The sequence below is a fragment of the Anarhichas minor genome, unplaced genomic scaffold, assembly GCF_050575085.1.
Source record: "Anarhichas minor isolate MPS153535 unplaced genomic scaffold, ASM5057508v1 ptg000044l, whole genome shotgun sequence".
Classification (NCBI taxonomy): domain Eukaryota; kingdom Metazoa; phylum Chordata; class Actinopteri; order Perciformes; family Anarhichadidae; genus Anarhichas; species Anarhichas minor.
In genome coordinates, this window is record NW_027466490.1 from 927,501 (window position 1) to 945,000 (window position 17,500).

At 38.9% G+C, this 17,500-nt stretch overlaps 2 protein-coding genes across 4 annotated transcripts in view; both read right to left on the reverse strand.

Moving 5' to 3' along the window:
* The window catches only part of tbk1 (TANK-binding kinase 1), a 15,980-nt gene extending 6,729 nt beyond the window's left edge, over window positions 1-9,251 (reverse strand). Inside the window, exons 1-11 of one of the 2 annotated variants that reach the window (XM_076111265.1) lie at window positions 9,181-9,251; window positions 5,396-5,501; window positions 5,075-5,215; window positions 3,987-4,116; window positions 3,715-3,896; window positions 2,902-3,062; window positions 2,715-2,825; window positions 2,219-2,398; window positions 1,717-1,913; window positions 971-1,029; window positions 684-775 (exon numbers count right to left, since the gene is read on the reverse strand). In XM_076111265.1, coding sequence (XP_075967380.1) covers window positions 684-775; window positions 971-1,029; window positions 1,717-1,913; window positions 2,219-2,398; window positions 2,715-2,825; window positions 2,902-3,062; window positions 3,715-3,896; window positions 3,987-4,116; window positions 5,075-5,215; window positions 5,396-5,482 — 1,340 coding nt within the window. In that variant the 5' untranslated portion in view covers window positions 5,483-5,501; window positions 9,181-9,251. Of the gene's footprint in view, window positions 1-683; window positions 776-970; window positions 1,030-1,716; window positions 1,914-2,218; window positions 2,399-2,714; window positions 2,826-2,901; window positions 3,063-3,714; window positions 3,897-3,986; window positions 4,117-5,074; window positions 5,216-5,395; window positions 5,502-9,087; window positions 9,108-9,180 lie in introns of those variants that run through there. The other variant, XM_076111266.1, reaches the window with a different exon arrangement.
* Window positions 9,252-9,703: 452 nt separating this feature from the next.
* Window positions 9,704-17,500, reverse strand: part of lrp6 (low density lipoprotein receptor-related protein 6) — a 30,589-nt gene continuing 22,792 nt past the window's right edge. For both annotated transcript variants that reach the window (XM_076111264.1, XM_076111262.1), the window contains exons 19-23: window positions 16,893-17,003; window positions 14,154-14,384; window positions 13,939-14,075; window positions 13,669-13,766; window positions 9,704-12,965 (exon numbers count right to left, since the gene is read on the reverse strand). In XM_076111264.1, the coding sequence (XP_075967379.1) occupies window positions 12,665-12,965; window positions 13,669-13,766; window positions 13,939-14,075; window positions 14,154-14,384; window positions 16,893-17,003 (878 nt within the window). In that variant the 3' untranslated portion in view covers window positions 9,704-12,664. The remainder of the gene's footprint in view (window positions 12,966-13,668; window positions 13,767-13,938; window positions 14,076-14,153; window positions 14,385-16,892; window positions 17,004-17,500) is intronic.

Genomic DNA, 17,500 nt, shown 5'->3' on the forward strand with positions numbered 1-17,500 from the left:
ATCCCAAATTCAGTATCTCAGAAAATTAGAATATTGTGAAAAGGTTCAATATTGAAGACACCTGGTGCCACACTCTAATCAGCTAATTAACTCAAAACACCTGCAAAGGCCTTTAAATGGTCTCTCAGTCTAGTTCTGTAGGCTACACAATCATGGGGAAGACTGCTGACTTGACAGTTGTCCAAAAGACGACCATTGACACCTTGCACAAGGAGGGCAAGACACAAAAGGTCATTGCAAAAGAGGCTGGCTGTTCACAGAGCTCTGTGTCCAAGCACATTAATAGAGAGGCGAAGGGAAGGAAAAGATGTGTTAGAAAAAAGTGTACAAGCAATAGGGATAACCGCACCCTGGAGAGGATTGTGAAACAAAACCCATTCAAAAATGTGGGGGAGATTCAGAAAGAGTGGACTGCAGCTGGAGTCAGTGCTTCAAGAACCACTACGCACAGACGTATGCAAGACATGGGTTTCAGCTGTCGCATTCCTTGTGTCAAGCCACTCTTGAACAACAGACAGCGTCAGAAGCGTCTCGCCTGGGCTAAAGACAAAAAGGACTGGACTGCTGCTGAGTGGTCCAAAGTTATGTTCTCTGATGAAAGTCAATTTTGCATTTCCTTTGGTAATGACCAGCACCTGTATATACAGAAGTTGAGCTAAATGTAAACAGACGTGTTTCCTCACATCAAACCTCGGACTCCTTTACGAACCAGCTCCTGATAAACCAGCAGAGACTCTGAGGTTTTCCACAGATGTCCAACGTCCCCCGCAAACGTCTGAAAAACAACAACAACAACATCATCATCATCATCATCAGGGCCGTCAGTCACAACGTTCACATATAAATAAAATAAAACATGATATTTAAAGTGTGTTTGTTTTCAGTTTAAATCTTCAGAAATATTCAATATTATAATAACACAGAAACATTAGTGCTGGTTGGTTAATGAACTTCTCTCCGTGTTGATCACCTTTGCGTAGCTAGCATCCAGGTCGAGGTCGTAGCGAGGCTGAACTTTAGGAGGACTCGCTGTGAACACAAAACATCACGAGTTCAAAATGTAACTTTTCTTCTTCTATCTGTGACCAGTAGATAGATGTCTTAACATCTATCTACTGGTCATGTCCTAACATCTATCTACTGGTCATGTCCTAACATCTATCTACTGGTCATGTCCTAACATCTATCTACTGGTCATGTCTTAACATCTATCTACTGGTCATGTCTTAACATCTATCTACTGGTCTCATGACCTAACATCTATCTACTGGTCATGTCTTAACATCTATCTACTGGTCTCATGACCTAACATCTATCTACTGGTCATGTCTTAACATCTATCTACTGGTTTCATATCGTAACATCTATCTACTGGTTTCATATCGTAACATCTATCTACTGGTCATGTCCTAACATCTATCTACTGGTCATGTCCTAACATCTATCTACTGGTCATGTCCTAACATCTATCTACTGGTCATGTCCTAACATCTATCTACTGGTCATGTCCTAACATCTATCTACTGGTTTCATATCTTAACATCTATCTACTGGTCTCATGTCCTAACATCTATTTACTGGTCTGATGTCCTAACATCTATCTACTGGTCTCATGTCCTAACATCTATCTACTGGTCTGATGTCCTAACATCTATCTACTGGTCTCATATCTTAACATCTATCTACTGGTCTGGCGCCCCATGTTGGTCTACGTACGGTCCTCAAAGATGAGGCCCACGGTGGCGACGGACTCCCGGCTGACGAGCATGATGGGATTGTCTCTGGAGGTCTTGGGGAAGTTCTGGGCCTGGCGGTTCGGGTCCAGGACCAGGCGGCGGCCCTCGTACAGCAGCTCCTGGTTGTGCAGCGGGATGCTGGTCCGGCGGGACAGAAGCTCCTGGAACAGCGCCGCCCTGTGGACACATGAGGAACTTAAACCATGCCTTTGGCTCAGTGCATGCCGGGATACGGTCTCCAGCTCTCTTATTGTCTCCTGATGAGAATAAAGATTGAAAATATAGAAATATGGGACTCATGGAGTTCTTAAATTAGTAAACAGATCAGCTTTTCTGTGTGTTTTACCAATAAACACCTTGTTTTAACAGATTTGATGAATAAATCTCATCTGTTGAAGCAGTGCAGAGTTTTATAAATTATTTTATATTAAACAGAATATCATTATATATAATATATACACATATATTATATACATTCTTACGTGTTGTACTCGTGGATGTACACGTGGTGCAGCGTCGCCTGCTGCAGACTGAACACATTGACGATGGTTCGGTGAAGAATGTCGTTTGTTTCAGCGAAGAACTGATCGAAGCCCCAACACTTCTCCTGATCCGCCTCCAGGATGTTAGCCAGGACCGGAGTCAGGAGGCTTTGGAGACCCCTGAAACACCAGAGACCAGGTCAGGGTCTAGGTCAGAGAACAGGTCAGAGACTAGAGACCGGGTCAGAGTCCAGGTCATAGACCATGTCAGGGTCTAGGTCAGAGACCAGGTCATAGACCAGAGTACTTCTACTTCTTTAAATACCTCCTCTTCTCTCTCTGAGGTACTTGTACTTCTTTAAATACCTCCTCTTCTCTCTCTGAGGTACTTGTACTTCTCTAAATACCTCCTATTCTCTCTCTGAGGTACTTGTACTTCTCTAAATACCAGCTCTTCACTCTCTGAGGTACTTCTACTTCTTTAAATACTTCTTACTTGGACAGACTGCATGAAACAGGCATCTCGGTGGTCCACTCGATCTTCCCGTTCTCACACTTCTGGTGTCCTGAGATCGTTCCGGACGGTTTCTCTGTGATGATTTTATACCTGAGAGACGACAACAAACAAGCTCAGCTTCCTGTTTCTTCTTCTTCTCCTCCTTATAAAGCAGCGGGACTCTTACATGACTTCCTTGTTCCTGCGTGGCCCTTCAAACGGTCTGAAAGGCAGACTGCCCGTGGCGGCGTGGTAGAAGGTGACCCCGATGCTCCACAGGTCCACCGTGGCTCCGTACTTCTTCTGGTGGTCTTTCCTCAGCACGGCTCGCTCGTACATGTCGGGGTGCTGCAAACACACGAAGAAGAAGAGTTCAACAGGTGACCAAACCCTCACCTGAACGTCTTCAGGTGGACAAGATGATACAACCTGAAGGATGAGAGCTGACGCTAATCTCACCAGGTGAGCCCTCCTCACCAGGTGCAGGTGAGTCCCTCCTCACCAGCTGACTCCTCCCCACCAGCTGAGTCTCTCCCCACCAGGTGACTCCTCCCCACCAGGCGAGTCCTCCCCACCAGGTGACCCCCTTACTCACCAGCTGACTCCTCCCCACCAGCTGACTCCTCTCCACCAGGTGAGTCTCTCCCCACCAGGTGACTCCTCCCCACCAGGTGACTCCTCCTCACCAGGCGAGTCTCTCCCCACCAAGTGACCCCTTACTCACCAGGTGACTCCTCCCCACCAGGTGAGTCTCTCCCCACCAAGTGACCCCTTACTCACCAGGTGACTCCTCCCCACCAGGTGAGTCTCTCCCCACCAGCTGACTCCTCCTCACTAGCAGAGTCTCTCCCCACCAGGTGACTCCTCCCCACCAGCTGACTCCTCCCCACCAGCTGACTCCTCCCCACCAGCTGAGTCTCTCCCCACCAGGTGAGTCCTCCCCACCAGGTGAGTCTCTCCCCACCAGGTGACTCCTCCCCACCAGCTGACTCTCACTCACCAGGTATTCCTCGGTGCCGTACAGAGACACAAACTGCTCGTCGTCCTCCAGCTCTCTGGCGGCTCCGAAGTCGGTGAGCTTGTAGACGGACCGTCCGTCCTCTCCGATCACTCGCATGATGTTTCCTGGTTTGATGTCTCGGTGGACGATCCCGTACTCTCTCAGGTGGTTCATACCTGCCACTGAAGACACACAACGGCCAATCAGAGAACACCTGGGAGACACACCTCCAACAGTACACAGGTATGGTAATAATTAAGAATCCCACCGACCCACGTCGTGGAGGACTAGGAGGAACTCGTCCTCAGGGAGTCCGTACGCATTGGAGGATTCCTCTAAGACGGTGTAGAGACTTCCACAGGGACAATACTCCATCACCAGCACCTTGTGACGTGTGTTAGACTGAAGAGGACACACCTTTATACTCTCTGAAGTACTCATATTCATATATATATATATATATATATATATTCATATATATATATATATATATATATATATATATATATATATATATATATATATTAGTGCTGGGCAACGATTACAATTTTTAATCGCGATTAATCGCATGATTTTTCTGCGATTAATCTCATTGTTATGCGCAAAATTCAATAATGAATTCAAAAGTAGTGTATTGTGCACTTTTATTTTAAAGTACTGCTATATGAACAAAAGGTCAATAACATTTGGTTTAAACACTTTAAACACATCAGGTTCTTGTTAGCAGCAGTATTCCCTTTACACAGCAGCAGTTATAACACAGTTATAATGATTCTGATCATAGATATTCAGCCGGTGTTCATAACTTTATCTTCATGTGTGTAAGAGATGATATTTAAATATACTTCTTGAAAACTGCAAACCTATCTACGTCATGTTTTTATGTTTGTTAAATTCTCAGTAGTGATAACTAAATGATGCTTATTATACATATTACAAACAAAACACTTTAAAAACTCTAAAACAATCATTTAAATGAATCATTTATTTTTTGCTTTTTGTGGTATTTAGGTCAGACACATATGCAATGCTGATTACCGTAATATGTGTGGTATTTGTTATAAATGTACGTTGGTACATAGAGGGTGATAAGAAGCTGTACTTGGAGGGCCTTAGGACCCAGGGGAATGTAGGTGAAGGAAACAGGAAGAGACGAAGAGACGCCACACAAACAGCTGTTCACCGCTCGCTGCCGGCCGGTCGGTTCTTGTGTTAAAAATGTCCGCTTAATAATAAATAATAAACTGCATTAACGCGCCATAAAATAGTTGTCGGCGTTAATTAATTAATGCGTTAACGCGATAATAACGCGTTAACTTATCCAGCACTAATATTTTGACTATATTGTCTTTTCACCGACCTCTTCCTCCACAGCGAAGAGCTTCACGATGTTCTTGTGGTTGAGTTTCTTCAGAACCTCGAACTCTCTCATCTGGACGTCCAGCGGCCTCAAGAAGCTCAGGTTGTTGAAGACTTTGACGGCGTAAAGGTCTCCGGTTTTCTACACAACAACAACAACACAAACACAGCTGAGTGAAAACATCCAGTGAGACATAAAACCTCAGATTCTAACAGAAGAAGTGAAAACTGAATAAATATAATTTAAAGGATTAAATATCCAGATGTCCATGTGACTCCTCCCTGCACTCTGATTGGCTGAGAGGTGAGTCATGTTACCTACCTTGTGTCTGCCCCGGTACACGTTGGCCGTGGCTCCCTGACCCAGCAGGTCTGAGATCAGCCACAGGTAGTTAGTGGTGCTCTGCATCCTGAAGGCTCAGCTGATCCTGGAGACAAGAGAAGACGATCAATATTAATATTAATATCAATACGATGAATGAGACATATATACCGATGAATACGATGAATGAGACAAATATACCGATGAATACGATGAATGAGACATATATACCGATGAATACGATGAATGAGACATATATACACCGATGAATACGATGAATGAGACAAATATACCGATGAATACGATGAATGAGACATATATACCGATGAATACGATGAATACGATAAATACGATCAATGAGACATATATCCCGATGAATACGATGAATACGATCAATGAGACATGTATACCGATGAATACGATGAATGAGACATGTATACCGATGAATACGATGAATACGATCAAGAGACATATATACCGATGAATACGATGAATGAGACATGTATACCGATGAATACGATAAATACGATCAATGAGACATATATACCGATGAATACGATCAATGAGACATATATACCGATGAATACGATGAATACGATCACAGACATATATACCGATGAATACGATGAATACGATCAATGAGACATATATACGATGAATACGATCAATGAGACATCTATACCGATCAATACGATCAATGAGACATATATACAGATGAATACGATGATTACGATCAATGAGACATATATAGCGATGAATACGATGAATACGATGAATACGATCAATGAGACATATATAGCGATGAATACGATGAATACGATCAATGAGACATATATACCGATGAATACGATGAATACGATCAATGAGACATATATAGCGATGAATACGATCAATGAGACATATATAACGATGAATACGATTAATGAGACAAATATACAGATGAATACGATGACTACGATCAATGAGACATATATACCGATGAATACGATGACTACGATCAATGAGAAATACCGATGAATATGATGAATACGATCAATGAGACATATATACCGATGAATACGATCAATGAGACATATATACAGATGAATACGATCAATGAGACATATATACCGATGAATACGATGAATACGATGACTACGATCAATGAGACATACCGATGAATATGATGAATACGATCAATGAGACATATATACCAATGAATACGATGAATACGATCAATGAGACATATATACCGATGAATACGATGACTACGATCAATGAGACATATATACCGATGAATACGATGACTACGATCAATGAGACATATATACCGATGAATACGATGACTACGATCAATGAGACATACCGATGAATATGATGAATACGATGAATACGATCAATGAGACATATATACCAATGAATACAATGAATACGATCAATGAGACATATATACCGATGAATACGATGAATACGATGAATGAGACATATATACCGATGAATACGATCAATGAGACATATATACCGATGAATACGATGACTACGATCAATGAGACATACCGATGAATATGATGAATACGATGAATACGATCAATGAGACATATATACCAATGAATACAATGAATACGATCAATGAGACATATATACCGATGAATACGATGAATACGATGACTACGATCAATGAGACATACCGATGAATATGATGAATACGATCAATGAGACATATATACCAATGAATACGATGAATACGATCAATGAGACATATATACCGATGAATACGATGACTACGATCAATGAGACATATATACCGATGAATACGATGACTACGATCAATGAGACATATATACCGATGAATACGATGACTACGATCAATGAGAAATACCGATGAATATGATGAATACGATCAATGAGACATATATACCGATGAATACGATGACTACGATCAATGAGACATACCGATGAATATGATGAATACGATGAATACGATCAATGAGACATATATACCAATGAATACAATGAATACGATCAATGAGACATATATACCGATGAATACGATGAATACGATGACTACGATCAATGAGACATACCGATGAATATGATGAATACGATCAATGAGACATATATACCAATGAATACGATGAATACGATCAATGAGACATATATACCGATGAATACGATGACTACGATCAATGAGACATATATACCGATGAATACGATGACTACGATCAATGAGACATATATACCGATGAATACGATGACTACGATCAATGAGACATACCGATGAATATGATGAATACGATGAATACGATCAATGAGACATATATACCAATGAATACGATCAATGAGACATATATACTGATGAATACGATGAATACGATCAATGAGACATATATACCGATGAATACGATCAATGAGACATATATACCGATGAATACGATGACTACGATCAATGAGACATACCGATGAATATGATGAATACGATGAATACGATCAATGAGACATATATACCAATGAATACAATGAATACGATCAATGAGACATATATACCGATGAATACGATGAATACGATCAATGAGACATACCGATGAATATGATGAATACGATCAATGAGACATATATACCAATGAATACAATGAATACGATCAATGAGACATATATACCGATGAATACGATCAATGAGACATATATACCGATGAATACGATCAATGAGACATATATACCGATGAATACGATCAATGAGACATATATACAGATGAATACGATGAATACGATCAATGAGACATATATACCGATGAATACGATCAATGAGACATATATACCGATGAATACGATGAATGACATATATACCGATGAATACGATGGATACGATCAATGAAGCCTCACTAGTTTCTGATTTGAACTCAAACATCAGCAGACGTTTTACTTTGAAATGATTTCAACGATTCACAGATTTTTAAAAGCTGATGATAAATGAATGGATTAAATAATTACTTATGTACAAAACCACATATTATTTATTCAGATATATTACATTTTTTTAATTTTTTAATTTCAGACTATTTTTATAGATATGTTTTATTTTGTCACAAGTTTATTATTATTGTTTTAATTGTATTAAGTTACATCTTTTATATAAGTCATATTTACGTATTTATTATTTTTATTCTTTACCGTTTATTCTTTATAATTTTCTGGGATTCTTTTGTAAAATGTCAAAAATCGGTAAAAACAGAAATAATCCAGAAAAAATATTAAAATAACAAAACATTATAATTCTCTTTTATTCTTATTTTAATAATTATAATTTAGTCTCTGTGCTGCTGCTGATGAATCAACACTAGTCTATTTTATTTTTTATCTAAAAATTATATAAATATATAAATAAACTTTACATCTCGCTACGTAACCTTTCCTTACGTCATGACGTAATGATGACGTATCTGTACGTACGTGGGAAACTCCCGTTTTCAGGCCCGAAAACAACAAAAAAAAACTCGAGACGTAAAAACACGTAAATATGTGTTAATTAATTACGTCAGCTAACGCGAGTTCATCGATTAATCAACATATATATTAATATCTCCGGTTTATCGGTTTAATATCATATTTATGTCTCATATCTCTTCATATTTTCACTTTCTCTTAACGGAAACGGACGCTAACCGTCACAAATCTGACCTAAATCACTACGTTTGAACACCGGGTCCGGTACCGACCACGTAGAGCTTCTTACTGGACCCGGTGATGACGTATCTTTACCGGTTTTATCCGTTAAAACCATTAGTTTTGTCTTTTGTTTATTTCCTCACCTTCTTTTCTGCTGCGGAGTTTTCTTCTTCCGCTGTTCCCTCACCACGTGACAGGAGCCGTCCAATCAGCGCACAGAGTGAGGCTAAAGGGGCGTGGTACAATTACCTTAATAACCACAATATATATATATATATTTTATTTAATGCATGAAATGTATGTTGCGAGTAAGAAATACATCATAATTTATTTTAGATTCTAGCCAATCATACACGCCGCAGCAGAAAGTATTATTATAAATATTAAGGAAAGATAAATACGTTTCTAAATACTCTGAATATGAACAGCAGATAAATATTTGTTGTTATTAATTAATGACATTAAATATCAGATACAAATATAATGAAATATAAATATTGAGATATTTTTGTCCTCTTTATAAAAATCACATTAACATTATATGAATATAAATATATAGAATATTATAATTATTCTATATTAATACATGTATGAAACGTAGCAGTAGAGGAGTTTTTAGTATTATTATTTATATATATATATATTATTAATAAAACCACACAGAAATAAAGTTCACTCACTTTATATTCAACAAAAAGGAAAATCATTTCATGAGTTACAGGTTTCTGGGGGCAGCTGGTGGGCTGAACAGGTCTACAGGTAAACTACAGGTCCAGGTGTTCATGTTTACAGGTAAACTACAGGTCCAGGTGTTCATGTTTACAGGTAAACTAGAGGTCCAGGTGTTCATGTTTACAGGTAAACTACAGGTCCAGGTGTTCATGTTTACAGGTAAACTACAGGTCCAGGTGTTCATGTTTACAGGTAAACAAACAATAATTAGTGGAACAAACAATAGCTTGATGGAGCACTGTGAGAGGAAACGAATGAATCCAGAAAACTTGGAGAAAAAAGTGCTTAAAAAATATACAAGTAATGACGACTCGACATTTTTACATTTCAACCAAAAACTAAAAAGATCAAAAGCCTGAAATCAGAGTAGCAACAACTTGTTTTGTATTTTTGATTGAGGGGATCGAACCTACGACCTTCTGAACCAACTGACACTTCTAAACTTTTTGTTCATAAAACTGAAAGATTTCAAACAATAAAAGTAATTTTCTCTTTAATGTCGTCTGTAAATAAAGACGTAAAATAAACTAAAACTAAAATGTTTTGACATTTGAGAAATGTTTGCATTTTTATAGAAATGTTATATTATATTAATATCCGTATTATAAATATTATTTGATAGCCAGCCTTCACACCTGTCATTTGTAATATTAGTACCTGCTGGTTTTATTGATTCTCTTAAATTATGAATTTGTACTTTTAAAAATGAAATAACTGATTCCTTTCAGATTCAACAGATTAAATATTTTGTTCTTTGACTTCAAACACATTTGATTAAGTTCATAAAAACTTTTAAAAAACGGTACAAATTATTTAAAAAATATGTAAAATGAGGTTAAAACAAGGAAACAAAGTCAGACTTCTATTTGTTTTAAAAAACAAATAGAAGTCTTGTAAAGTTTAAAGTGCAGACAAAGAGAAACGACTCCTAACGACGATGTGATTAATAAATAATAAATGATCAATAATTTGTTTTAGTTCATTTAGTTTCATTATAAACATTAAAACATCTTTCAGGACTTTGTTGGATTCAAACGATTATTTCTAGAAAATTACAAAAACTTAACGAGTGAAATTAGTATTCTAAAATAAAGAATATTCAAGCTGGTTTTCGTCTTTAAGTTTTTTATTAAATTGTTTCCAGTTTCATGTTCGACTGTTTAATTTAATATTGAAGAATTAATCTTGTTTCATAAAGTTTAGCCGAAAAACGTTTTATTCCTCAAAGTACCAAAAAAAACTTAAAATGTATAACGACAAAGTTCGAAACATCGTCAAAGATAATTTTACTGCTTTTTATTCAGAAAATATTTTAATTAGATTTTCTAATTACTTAAAAATCAGAAAAAAAATGACGAGATTATTTGAATGAATCACTGATTTTCTACAATTTAATATTTTCTAAAATGAGAAAAGATTAAATATTTCAGCCTGTTTGTAAAAATGAAAATCGTCTCATTAAGACGGATGATGTCATTGAAAAAATAAGAACAAAGTGTAAACATTAAGATTGTCAGATTAGAGATTCTGTTCACGGCAGGAAGTTAAAACGAGAAAATTACATTTATGTCGTCACGACAACAGAAAACAGATCGATGACTCATGAACACCAGAAACCTGGATTTGTTGATTTGTTGTTATTTGTTCTTCTGAGATTGTCGTTTGAACGTTTTGAGTGAAACTTTGTAGAAAAATATAACGAGTCGATATAAAAAAAAGACGGAATGAAAAGTAAAAGTAAAGATTTACAATGAATTTCTAAATAGTTTATAAATACGATATCTACACAATATGTGGTACAAAAATACTATCGAGCATTTCGTTAAAATAAAAACGTGACGATGAAGACGACAACTTTTCAGGCACGAGATCGAGTTCACGAGAAAATAAACGAGAAGAGACGACGTCGTCAATCAAAACATGACGTTTTGGTTTTTATCCCGATGAGTCATGCGACACCTGATCTTTGACATGTTTTAGTGTTTAGTACGGAGGCCCCGAAGGGACAAGAGCAAGAAGTAGTTTCTAGTGAGAAACAAACAAAAATAAAAACAAACAAACAAACAAACCAAAAGAGGCTGACTGTCTTCAGATTCAGGTTCCAGCAACACTTTCTGCCTCATGGAGAAAGTATGGAAGTCCATCTCTGACAATATGATGACAAAAAATACTTTAAGTCAAAATCACGAAAAACGTTCTCAAAACACAAGAAACATTCTAAAAATGACGACTTAATATCTCAAAATCATGAGAAAATCTAAAAAAGGACTGACGGGACCCTTTTGTGCATTTCCTGGCGTCAATGAACTTCCATACTTCAGGGCCTCCGTAGAGTTTAATCAAACGTATTGATCCTCTGCTGCCTCGTCAATACAGAGCACCTCCTGTTTGATTGATTAATAAATATGTTGTGTTATTGCTACATGACTCATCCACCAGACACTGTTTTCTAACTGAGGAGGTAAAACGTAAATCAAAGTACCGCGTTCTCCAGTTTACATGGTAACTACAGACACCACAGGGGGGCGCTCTCCTCCTCCTTTTCTTCTCCTGTTGATGTTTTTCATATTTGGCATCAGATAAGTTAAATCGTCCCTCTGTGAGCTTTTTGTCCTTCGGCCTCTTGTTCTCCCAGTTTAAGGCAACTTAATATTTGTGATGATTTTAATAAAACCTTTTCTTAAAAAAAATGTACAAATGTCTTAATACAAACCTCTATGACATCATCAGTAAACACTGTATAGAAAATATATAAATATGCTTTTCTCTTTTTCACTGTACAAATGTTTCCTCCTCTTCATCAGCCTCTTTAACCTCTTTTATGCACAATTGCTATTTACAGTGAGGGGGCGTGGTCTGTGGGGGCCGGGCTGTGGAGAGGTGCATTGTGGGTGCTCAGGAGGAGTCCGTGCAGGGCGATGGAGGCGGCGGGTAGAGGTGGTGAGAGTAGCTCCTCTCTGTGAAAGGAGAAGGAGGACAGCTCTCACAGTTCTCCTCAGCTGACAGGTACTGACTCCTCGGGGTCGGAGGAGGAGGAAGAGGCTCAGAGTCGTAGTTCAGGTCACTGGTGTAACCTTTAGCACCAGAAGAAGACTTCAGAGGAGCCCGACGGCCAGGAGTGTAGTCGCTGTCACACAGGTCGGTACTGCAGGGGGTGGTGGGGGGGGCGAAGTGACGGTACGTGTAGGGACGGTAGCTGAGGAAACACCACAGAGTAAGAAAACACCACAGAGTAAGAACACAAGTGATGGTCGCTGAGACAAAAAACACAATAATAAAAAATATATAGATAAGTAGAAACACCACAGAGTAAGAAAACGATTATATTAACGCGAGATAGTGAGAGACATAAACGCGAGATAGTGAGAGACATAAACGCGAGATAGTGAGAGACATAAACACGAGATAGTGAGACAAACACGAGATAGTGAGAGACATAAACACGAGATAGTGAGACAAACACGAGATAGTGAGATACATAAACACGAGATAGTGAGATACATAAACACGAGATAGTGAGAGACATCAACACGAGATAGTGAGAGACATCAACACGAGATAGTGAGAGACATCAACACGAGATAGTGAGAGACATCAACACGAGATAGTGAGAGACATCAACACGAGATAGTGAGAGACATAAACACGAGATAGTGAGAGACATAAACACGAGATAATGAGATACATTAACACGAGATAATGAGATACATTAACACGAGATAATGAGATACATTAACACGAGATAATGAGATACATTAACACGAGATAATGAGATACATTAACACGAGATAATGAGATACATTAACATGAGATAATGAGATACATTAACATGAGATACATTAACATGAGATACATTAACATGAGATAATGAGATATATTAACATGAGATAATAAGATACCTGTAGGATCTGTGAGTTGAGGGACTGTTGGAGGAATAACCAAACTCCATGGTGTACTGAGAGCGGACTGTAGCAGGAGACGGAGGAGGATTCAGGATCTGCAACAAAACAATATAGAAGACAATCAGCAGGTAAATAACTTCAGCATGAAGTAAATTTAATAATAAACTGTGTTGTTTCCACTGATATACTATTTAATAATAAACCACATGTCTCACCGGGGGGAAGTATGTTCTGATATAATATTAAATATTAAACCACATGTCTCACCGGGGGGAAGTATGTCCCCTTGGTGCTGGACGAGCTGCTGGATGAAGCTCCGGTCACGTGAGCGCGGTCGTACGGTGGTCCGCTGCTCCCGCCCATGATGCTGAGGGAGCCAATCACAGACTTCCCTCTGGACATACCTGTAGGTTTAAACATGCGTCAGCGTCACGTTCATTAAACACAATAACGTAGATACAGACATACGAGGTTAGTCCCACCTGGCAGCGAGCTGGACAGAGAGCTCGGATGAGGAACGTATCCCAGCGGCACCGACGACGGCCCGTGAACCACGAAGTCGTTGGTGACCGTCTCTCCGTCGTCCTTCATCTGAGGACAGAGGACGCGCTGACACACGAAGTACACAGCGCCCACCACGAACAGCGCCATGACCACGCCCACAATGGAGCCGATGGTGTTGTTGGAGGGAGGAGGAGGCTCCTCTGTCGGGTCTGACACCACAGAAGAAGAAGAGACATGTTAGAATACATCACAAGTTTCCTGTTCAAATCAACAACAACAACATCATACGCTTTTATTATTTTTAAGACACTTTGGTAAAACATAACGACAGAATTTATAATCAAATGTACTATTCCACCATGAATGAAATGAATAACTAGTTCATTTTTAGGGCCCAAGCACCGACAATGTCGGGCCGCGAGGTCCCTATTGAAACTGTAGGAATTATTATTATTATTCTCTCGAATTAAATGCCTTTTTGGGGGCTTTATCATGTCCCATATTTGGCGAGCATATCAGGACTGCGGGAAAATTTTATATTTTATGGGTCCCATGCTCGAGCATAACAAAATTGCTCCCTAGCGCCCCCTAGAAGTTGGAAAGGCAAGCTCCGACAGCCTGTATGTCCAAATGACTTAAAAGTTTACGGACATGAGCAACTGAATGAGTTCTACAAAAAAATCCTCTTGGGACCCTAAGCTCCGCCTACCAAAATTTTCCGCCATTTTAAATTTTGGGAAAAAAAGAAAAAATTCACTTCTCCTAGATCCTGGGTCTGATTGGTACCAAATTAGCTGTGAATCATTATTGGATCTATATCATCAAAAGTTAGGAAAAGCTTGTTGATATCCTATTGCATTAAAAATATATGGACCAATGAATATCATAGGGCGTGGCCTTCTACAGCAATATATATATAACTTCGAAACCATGTGGCCTATCCTCACGAAATCTGTAGCATATGTTCACATTGTGTCCTGTAACATGCCCTCACATTTTTATTCCATACAACCACTAGGGGGCGATGCAGTAATACTCCCATTTCTTTGCATTTTTAATCGTTTTCAGGCGTTGTACTTTAACAAACTCACAGAATTTATACGATCATCTTCAAATTTGGTCAAGATGATCTAAAGACATTAATGATGAAAAGTTACTAAAATGGTCTACTGACATTGAACGACCTTCGTTTTATGTGGCGCCTATGTCACGCACATTTCGTGCCGTTCGCCATGAAAGAGGAAGTTGTTGTAACTCCAAGGTACTTTATTCAATCTGCCCCAAACTTGTTCTGCATGATGCTGGTCCAGGCCTGAGCACATTTCTATGCCAACATTTTCACAAATTCATAGCGCCACCTACTGGCAAAAGGAAATGACAAGTTTTATACTTTGATGTACTCCGACTAAGAAGTTGCCCAGATCAGTCTCAAATTTGGTAAGATAAGCCGTAAGACATTGATGATGCTTCATCATGAATATTGTGAGTTGTTGTTAAACGCTGTTGCCGTGGCAACGCGTCATCCGCCATGAAAAATGAAGCTTATTTTTCTGTGGCTTAGGATGCTCAACAAGCCTTGGAACTTTGCACAGGTGTCATAGGTGATGGAAATAAATATTTCATATGGCTTTTTGGCTTGACCCTTTCAAATTGCCTCGATAGCACCCCCTACAAATATTCAAAAACGCAGCCCCAGCGCTATGTTTGACCTACATGTATAAAATTTGGTAGGCACATGTATCACATGAAGATTTAAAAAAAAGTCTCTTCGGACCATGCTCTAAAATTAACCGGAAGTTGGCCATTTTGATTTTTGTGTGAATTTTCCCTTGATTTCTAGTCGCTATACTTTAACGAACTCCTCCTAGGGACTTTGTCAGACACACTTCAAATTTGGTCAGTATAATCTAAAGACCTTTGCTATTAAAAGTTATTCAAAGCTTTACGTTTGATGGAATGGCGTAGCCGTGACGTGGCGGCCATTTTACGTGATTCGCCGTTAAACAACAAGCTGATGTAACTCCACTGGACTTGCTCAAATCTGCCCCAAACTTGCCATACTTGATAACAGTCATGGCCTGAGGATGTCTACAAGCCAATTTTCACTCAGTCATAGCGCCACCTACTGGCAACAGGAAAACAGCGTTATGTGACAAACGGCATCCGATTTACATGATGTGGTCTGCACTTGATGTAGAGCAACATAATGCATGTTTGCGCATGTTCTCTAGCGCCACATAGTGGATACAGTAAGTGGTGTAATATTTGCACTACATAATTTCCAGCGTCACACAGTCCACGCTGGAAAAATACGTTGAACTCCGGGACGCATTGTCCGTTGGTCAAAGACATTCACGGCCGCGTCTGCCAGCGTCCCGCCAGTACCCCCGAGACCTGGGAAGGTGCGAGGGCCCGTACATCGCTGCTTGCAGCTTTAATTTATAATTTATGTTTTTAAATGACCTGCACATTTGATAATTGAACATTTCTTTGTTCCTTTGTTTCTTGTAATGACAGCCTTGGTCCTCCATAGTAAACGATTACATGTATAAACACATGCTTATTATTTATTATTATTAAGTTTTATTATTTAGTTTTCTATAACTTTATGAAACTAAAGACGTGAACACTTAAAGAGATGAGCAGCATCCTGTGTTATGTTTTATTATTGTTAACAGTGGTGACGTAGTGTATCTAATATCTGTTAATAGACTCACAGCAGCCGATCTCATCAGAGTTGTCCGTACAGTCCATGTTGTGGTCACACTTCTTGTGCTTCCCGATGCACTGACCATTGGAGCAGGTGAACTGGTCCGGAGGACAGCGTACTGGGAGACAAACAGGAAGAGAAACACTGGTCACGTCCTCCGTTAATGTCTCAGCTCTCATGATGCTGCGTTCTATTCTCCGCTTCCCGTCTCTTATTTATTGAGTCAAAGTCGATCGTGAAGATAAACTCATGTTTTAACCCTCTGAACCCCAAAACCAGCCGGCGGGATTGAAACACGTTTTCTTTAAACAATCACCAAAACTTCACCGTTTATCAGTCATTATTGTGAGATTTTCATTTTTCCGACGGTCCTTGAACATATCATGTGCAACGACCGCTTTCGTGATAAAAAGCAGCCAAAACTGAGCTTTAAATGTGATATTTCATCTAAAACATTTTATTGTAAATGTCTCATTTAAAATCTCAACCCTAATAAAGAGTTCACTTTAAACATTAAAGTGTGAAACTATGACGTCATGATTGATTCATCTGAGACCAACAGTCATGTGACCACAAGGAGGAGACACTGACTGAACTACAGGAAGTGAACACAGA